This window comes from Nanorana parkeri, unplaced genomic scaffold, assembly GCF_000935625.1.
Source record: "Nanorana parkeri isolate BGI_ZX_2015 unplaced genomic scaffold, ASM93562v1 scaffold2209, whole genome shotgun sequence".
Classification (NCBI taxonomy): domain Eukaryota; kingdom Metazoa; phylum Chordata; class Amphibia; order Anura; family Dicroglossidae; genus Nanorana; species Nanorana parkeri.
In genome coordinates, this window is record NW_017308477.1 from 97807 (window position 1) to 106501 (window position 8695).

Sequence of the window (8695 nt, forward strand, 5' to 3'; positions counted from 1 at the left end):
ACAGCTTAGGTTTTTAAAAAAAAAACCTGGGCAGATGATGGTTACACGTGGTTATAACATGTCTTACACAATGGTAAAATTGGACTCTGTGCGATTGGAGAAAGCACTGTGGAAGCTTTCCCATGGCTGACAGGAAATAAGCAGCTACAGAGCTTCTGATTGGCTACTATATCTCTTCGTGCTTATACCCATTGCATTTGCCCCCAATGCCCAGTAAACACTATAACAAAAAGTGTTATCCACACTTCCAAAGCTCAGTTAAATGCTTGATCCCTCATCTGTGCCTTCTGGCTACATTATAATCCTTCACCAACCCTGGGACCCTCACTTTCAGAGGATACCCAGTGCCCCTTACCGACTTAGAGGTCTGACCCTTTAATCCCACTTATGACTCATTTACCCAACTCAGAGTCTGTCCCTCCCACTGCACTAGACCTGCTTTTACCTTTTCTTAACCAAGTCACACATGTGTAAAGTTGGTTATTGCCCCTGGTTCCCATCCACCCTCTTAGCTATCCCCCCTCTGCTGGCCTGACCTTTTTTAAATCAATCACACCAAACTGATCAGTAATGCAACACTGGAGACTGCTTGCATATTACTTTTGTTAAAAATTGTAGATCAATGGACAAGTATACAACCCAAGACTCCTTTCACGGTCATTCCAAATCAGATCTGCCCGTTAGTTTTTCAGGCAGACACGATTGGAAGCCCAATGTTAGTTTAGATCCGGCTGCCCATAGACTAATGTGCATCTGTTTACATCAGGTTCGCCCCAACTCCAGCCAGGTCTGGAAAAACAAACAGATCAGATTTCCGTTTTGACGGTCCTGGCCATATCGGAGTGGAGGTAATACCATGTAAAAATGGACACATGCATTTACATGCGATTCCCCTTACACCAAACATGAGGCCCGGTAATTTCAGTGCTTTCCTACTTCACAAATAACTGGATTGACACAGGTGTCACCCATTCTGATCAGCAAGGGGATCCGTGCATGGAACTTAAGGAGCCAGTGTGAAAGGGGCCCTGAGTTGTATGCCATTTTTTAACAGTCCATTTAATAAATAAAAATGAAAGACGCAGAATTTATAGGCAATTTTATTTACCCATTTTGGAAGTGGAAGAGTTAAAATCCTCCAGGTTTCTCTTCCCATTAGGGTGATTTACTATCTTCCTGTGAGGTAATGTAATTTATTGCTTATAAACCAACTTAAAGAAAGATTACATTCTACCAATATGAAGAGGAGCGTCTACTGTAAACAAAGATCACATAACCTGCTACTGTCACCTGGGAATGTGGCTCTATAATGAGGTTATAATTAGAGACTCTACGTTGCAGGTAGTGTTTTCAAACAACTCCTATGAAAAGGTACTGTATTTATTGGTTACACCAAGACTTCCATTATGAAAACTGTATCCATTACTCAATTAATGAGACTGACTACAAAATTATGTACTTAATGACAAAGTGCAAGGACAGCAGTATAGAGCAAGTGCAAAACAGCAAATAGTAGAACAGCTTTAGACTAACCACATAGGTTAGTCTAAAGTGCAGGGGCAGACCTAGCCAGTGCAGCTGCATTCGTGCCCAAGGCTGGGGTGGCCCCAGCGAGATCTGGTCCCGGGCATCCCCCCCATTGGTGGAATACAGGGCAGTGCATGGACCAACGGGCTTCTGAGCAGGGGGAGGGTAGCTCTGACGGGTTCCTGCTCCGACTCAGAGCCGCATCCCTTGCAACCGGGGGGGGGGGGGGGGGGGGGAGGGGCGGGAGGAGGAGAGGAGAGGGAAGGAAGAGCCATGTGGGCAGTGAGCAGGTGCTGGGAGAACCAGAGTAGAGCTGGAGAGCAGGTGAGAGAAGCAATGCATCCAAGTAAAGAATCTGGGCTATACTGGGAGCCAATCAGAACCAGTACCACTCAGATTCCTGTGTGCACAGAGATCTCTGTGTATATACGGATCAATCAGTGCATATAGAGATCAGTGTGTACTATACTCCTCACTGTGTTTATAAAGATCAGAGTGTGCTATACTCCCCAATGTCCATATAGAGATCCAGGGGCAGACCTATCGCCAATGCGACAGGCTTCTAGGGGGGGGAAGGGGTTGGGGGAGGTACCAGGGCCATTTGTTCCTTAGGTCCACCACTGGGTCTGTGATTTGCCGCTATGGTTTCAGCCAACCAGTACTTACTGCACTGTTACTTAGCGCTATTTTAAGAATTTTTTTTAAGAGGGTTCTTGATTATGACCAGGACAGAATAAATAAAAAAAGGATCAGTTTACTGCAGAGGTCAGTGTCGTCAGGAAAGTCTGGATTCGAAGACTATGCTCACAGGTGATGGGGGAATTTTTCAGTTTCTATAAAAATGAGCATTTCCAAAATTACTTGCATTACCTTTTTGGAGGCTTCAGGATGTAACACTTGTCTGATGTGAAGTTGTCCATCTGTGCACAGGCAGAAAGAAGTACCAACACCAATGTTTATCTCATTGCCTACTGTCTGGTTGAACTGCAAGAGAAGAACAGGGAACAAAGTTGTCAAAGTACAGGTAGAAAAGCAAGCTTAATTAAAACAAACTGCAGAACAAGGGTGCCATGTTATAGAGCAGCATTTCTCAACCAGGGTGCCATGCCAGCCTGAGAAAAAGTGCACAGCTCACCCCTATCATGAGTTCTCACAATGCGCACACTGCACAGATTACTCTCTTCCAGAGTTATAGGCTCTAAAATTGTAGAACCAGCACATGATAATCTTCCAAAGAAATTCAACCTTTATTCCACATGCACCTGTACAAAGAACAACCGCTAGCCTGGGCTGCCTTCTGGCTTTGTCAGAGGTGTCCTGAAATTTTCACACTATCATGCATTTACATGGTGCATGCAACCACCAGCACCATGGAAACGCATGTGACTCCAGGGGGGGGAAACTGATGTAAAAGGGGGGCTTCTGATGGGAAAGGGGGAACTAAATCAGGTTATGGTTTTTTTTTCCATGGGGTCCTCCCTTATACTCCATACCAGACCCCTATCTAGGAAAAGGGTCCGGTATAGATTACTACATTTACGCTTTTACATCATAGGGTCCAGATTTTTCATATTTTTAAAGGTGCCATGACTGAAAAAGATTGAGAAATGTGGTTATAGAACACAAACTAAAGAAATCAAGTTAACATTTTTAAATTAATGCTGCTAGTTCAGTTTAAACTGTAGAAAATATGAAAATTTAGCACCCTTGATTAATCTCCCAACAAATGCAGACAGCATCCCATCAGTACTCTAGTAGGAACTGGACTGGAGTCAGGATAATGCAGATTTATTCAATATGCCAGGACAAGAAGATCATTTATTATACTGATCTACACAATGACAGAATCGGAGGATCATTATATTGCCTCTAGTTCATAAAGACTATGTCAAGCCAAAAACCTTTTCTAGTGTTAAGATAGCATTTGAAAGCAATAAAACCCATGTCTAGTTTTCTACAACCATTCAGGGCACCATTAGGAAGATTTAACCTCACTTCCTGTCCTCCTGGATATGGTTTCACCCGACAGAATTTATGGAAAATCTGCAACACGGACAGACAAATGAAATTCTGCAGCGGTTCAAGCTGTATGGACCCAGTCTTAAACTGGGGAGTCCTTAAACTGTCACCAGCCTGAGCTTTGTACAGCTGACCTAAAGGAAATTGTACAATATGCAAGAAGGCACATGAATATTTTCCATTCATATACAGTACATAAGAATGTGCCAACATCGAAAATACAGTAGAATACCATAATGTCTAGTACATTACACAATGCAGTTGGATTGCAGCCAATACAACATTCAAAATATACAAAACCAAAATTAACCATTGTACATATGCGAGATACTAGCAATGGAAGGTACACACACATACATATATAGGAGACTGTTGTGTATCTTCAACGACAGAGCCAATACAAGCAGATGTGAGCCACGGAGAAGAAAGATAGTAATAGGAGATAAGTAAGGTAGGAGAACAGAAGACAAAATGGATAAGGGATGGTCATAGTAGGTGGGTAGGAGGGGTGGGAAAAAAAAGTTAAGGGTGGAAAAGGGGACAAATCAGCCCACCCCAGTGCCACCCATGTCTGGGTTATCTTCCATCATGCTGGGTAAGAGGCCACAAACTTCTTTCATGGCGGTCAGGGTTAATCTAAGCAAGATATACAGGGGTCATTGACAAAAGGGTGAAGAGTTTGGAGAAGGCAGTGGAAGTGAAGAGTCCAGGACTACACAGCTGAACTGGAGAAATTTTCCAATTCAGCTCACAAACATGGTTGACCTGATTAATGGAGGGAACGTGGGTCGACCTCCAGTGCCCCGGTATTGGTTTGGTTCTTAAAAACAAACAGTCTTGCCACTAAAATGGCAAGGGACCATTGCTTGAATTCTGTGGCATCTATGGGCAGGGGAAAAAAAAGTATTTTCTTTCGGGGTGGAGAATGTGGAGTAATGATTTTTCCCTTTCTGCAACCCAAGGATTTTTTTTTTAGATATAAAGACTACTAGAAAGGGCATGGCCAGATTGCTCAAATGTGCATGTTAATTTACTATAGAATTGTGAAGGCAAATTCAGCCAGACTTCTCCAGCTTACAGGAAGGTAACAATATGGCTTTGCCAGTGATAATAAAAAGAAAAAAAAAATACACACCTGAAAAATTAATTAGATCAACAGATGCACCAGTGATGGTCACCTGATCTGGCAATCATTTCAAGTTGCACCCTATATTTTTTTTTATTGGATGCCGTGTCCTCCAGGCGTTTCCTAGCTGTGCACAGCCTGCGCTCAGGTGTCACCAGTGAGAGGAACCAGCGCTGCTACAAGATAGGACACGCATGACGAGGCAAGCTTGCACATGCACGGTAGCAACAAGCTTGTCTAGCACAAGAGTCTGGTTAAAATTTCTAAGAGGTCTGGGGAAAGCCTTGAGAGTAACTTTAAACACTTGGATTAACACATAAGCCAATCAAGAACTCCCAGGAGAACTTCACTTGCATAATATAGCCAGGTGATTTGTCATCACATATTACCATTTATATTTAATACACGGTCAACACATTACCTAACAGTTAGTTGCTACAAAAGCTATCCAACCACAACGGTGTTCCCTTGCCAGCCAGATAACCGTATCAATAAATACTACACAAGGAAATAGACAAAATAAGAAGCCGGACAATCTTGTAACTTAAATATGAGCAGAAAGCAAAGTACTAACTTAGTAGCAACCAATCAGAAACCATTTTTTATAAATACATTGGCCCTCTAGCTGGGGTGAAACTACAAGTCCCATGAGGCATTGCAAAACTGGCACCCATAGGCAGGACACCCACAGGCAGAAGCATGATGGGATTTGTAGTGTTGCCACAGCTGGAGAGCCAAGTCTACCTATGGACTAGGATATATTTCCACTGTTCTTTGCACAGTACAAATTAAAAAAAAATCCTAATCATAAATTACCTACGTACAAGAATATGTAAACCCACATCACTAAAACCTCACAATACTTGAACTTATTTTTTTATTAACCCTTGCCATGGAGCCACCATAACTCTGCAAAGGTTAACCCCTTGTTTGTCTAGGGAGCTAAAATTAAAAAGGATTATTTATCTGATCCTCATAGCTGACTGGCTCTTAGACTGGTCCTTTCAGCCTCGCTCCCCCTCCATGTCAGTGGTATAAGAATCTTCGAGTCATCATGTACAATACACAGTATATAGGAGGGAGGAAGAGAGGACACTGAGGGAGATTCCATTGCTGCAGCATAACAGGAGAGAGGCTGGAGGGAGCGCTGTCACAGCCGGGCAGTGCAAATTGTTATATTTGCACCTAGACCAAAACAAGTAACCCTTGCAGTGTGGGGGGTAGCCTCAATGCAAAGTCAATTCCAGATATTACAAATATTTTTTCCATTTCAAGCTTTCTGGAAGAAAAAACAAAAAACCCCACTTGCCACAAAGAACCTTGCTCAAGCACTTCCTGTCTAAGGTGCCCATACACTTTGCGATTATCGTACGATAATCGCGGGAAATGCCACGATCGTACGATAATCGCAAGGTGTATGGAAGGCATGCAACCGTTTTTACTGTACGGTTGCACGTCTTTTGTCGAACCAGCATGCTAAAAAACCCGCCGAGAATCGTACAATTCTCGGCGGGTTTCTAGCCTGCTCGTTTGACAACTGCGGAACGGGCTGGTGCACACAGGCACACTGCCCGTTCAGCATTGCGGTCATCGGAAGCCCGCCCCTCAGCGGGGCGGGCTTTCGATGATCGCAAGTACGATCTGCCTGTCCAAGATGGGCAGATCATACGAGCTTTTAATAAGCTTGCGACCATCGCAAGACAAAAGTCTTACGATGGTGGTAAGGTGTATGGGCACCTTAAGGGCGATATTCTGTCCCCGTCTCCCAACTGAACTCCCACGTTGTCAGCCTTTCACATGGATGTGTCAGCATACATGGCAGAGGCATCATCCACTGCTGTCCCCTTTAGGACACCCATGTTGATGCCATACAGGCATCGCTGGAGTGCATGTTGACAAAGTAGCTGCAGGAGAGCCGCACCACCGATATGTAAATTATTTTGTTTAGAAATTGTTTCCTCCCAAAACATTTTCTATTTAGCCCCTCAGGGGATTTGTGCCCTGTGTCCCCCATCAGGGAGATCTCCCTTCCACTTCCTTTCCTGCAGACACAACATGTAGAGAGGAAACCTCCCCAAAGTAAGGAATTCCCCCTCAGACAGCAGTCACTAGAAAAGGTGCGTCCCCAGTGGAAGATTTCCCCTCCATTCCTGTTGTGGTGATGCCCTTACACTCCTGGATCCCCCGGAACATGACCACTAAATAGAGGGCAATTCTTCCCAGCGGGGACACAAAGCTTTAAAAACCCGACAGGAATCCTAACCCTTCACTACTCCATCCAAAAGTAAACTAAACATTTTTAAGAAGAATCTGTCACTCCTCCAGCAAGATCAATGCTGTGACAGAGCAACGCCACCAGATAAACTGATCTCCAGACACCTTCATCAATTCCTTTTTTAAATACAAGCAGTGTAATCCAACTCTGTATCTGCCTTCTGTAGTCTACTGTACAATCTGTATAACTGAGGGAGAAGTTTCAAAAGGAGCCAGAGTTGTGCTACGATATAAGCAGCATGCTGACAGGAGGGCACAGCAGAGTGACAGTTGAGCTCATCAGTATGCCGCTTCTCCTTTCACTGTCCAGTAACAGGGAGGGGCGTGAATGTGAACCTGTAGCAGAGAAAAATCAGGTCTCCTGCCAGACAAGACCACGCTGTGTGACAGAGCCGTGTAAATCTCAAGGACTGGATAAACATAGTAATCCATTGGCAGCTAAAAACAGAGCTGATCTAGGGATTTCTTCTATTTATCTGCAGTTCAAACGGCTGACCATTCAATTCAATGTCACCGTGCCCAATTTACATTGGATACTACAGGAGAATGGTGTAGAGTCAGAGCACTGACACTGCAATCAGCATGCCTGCCATTTTTATTACACTATCAATGTTAAAGACTTGGTAACAATGTGCTGTTTAAGCTAGCCATACACAGCCAGTGGGGCTGAACAATAGAATTCACAAACCTTCCCCCACCTGTGCTTGTAACTTAAATATGAGCAGAAAGCAAAGTACTAACTTAGCAGTGCTAAACAGTGGATGGAGGAATCTCCCCTGCCAGCTGATTGGATGCAGTCACTGTTCAGACCACAACTTTCCACCTGGCTCTTTTGGATAATGATTGAAGTTTGCTGAGCCAGGTGGTACCAACAGGACCACATGCAGCCTGAATTTTGGCCAGAAGCGAACCCCTAGCCCGTTATGCTCCAATTCTAACTAAAAGATCACTTCTGTGAGGTTTGTCTTCTAAAACATTAATCTACTGAGAAAATAGTTATTTCATAAAACTGTTATTCCAATAAGGGAAGACTTCATTTGGGGAGTAATGGAAAATACTTCAAATGTTGAGTCTCATTGTGCATTCGAGGTGAAGATCCTCTACACAAACATAACCAACTAGTCTTCAACCTTTTCAAAGTTAACTTGTAAAAAAACAGAGACATGAGAGCTGCCATTGTTAACTTGTTTGGAAGGTGGCAGCTCTGAGGCTGGAATATTGATTCTTGTTTACCATCTAGTGAGTCACTGACCTGGAACGAGCATTCAGCCAATCAAGTGTGAATTGTCCAGCATGCTGGTTCCAGGTCAGTGACTTGCTGGGTATGCCAAGAACCCGGACCTTTAAAAAAACAGGTCAGAAAGCAAACCCTAGATCTCCATTCATATGCATTTAGCATGTAGCTTCCCCAATATTTTCCTCACACTATAGTCAGCTCACTTCCAATACACTTTGAATGCAACACAATTTATGATATAATCTAGTATATGTAAACCCCAAAAATGAATGTCTCTTATTTTGCTTCTTTTGGCCTGTTAAAAAAAAGAAGAAAGTGTTGAACTAGTCAGAATGTCAGAGTTGTCCTGTGCCATCCTGTGTTCATCCTTAGCACACTTCCTGTTCTAGGGTGACGAGGGTGCTCCTCCATAGATAGTCAATGTGCATTGTTACCCTACGACAGGAACTACTACAGGCAGATCTCAAGGTAAATATAAAGAAGGAAAAAAAAAAAAAAAAAAAAGGGCCGAA

General features: G+C 43.4%; 1 protein-coding gene across 1 annotated transcript in view; it reads right to left on the reverse strand.

Moving 5' to 3' along the window:
- Positions 1-8695, reverse strand: part of ESRP1 (epithelial splicing regulatory protein 1) — a 65551-nt gene that overhangs the window by 48609 nt on the left and 8247 nt on the right. Inside the window, 1 exon segment of the mRNA XM_018573024.1 lies at positions 2398-2511. Coding sequence (XP_018428526.1) covers positions 2398-2511 — 114 coding nt within the window.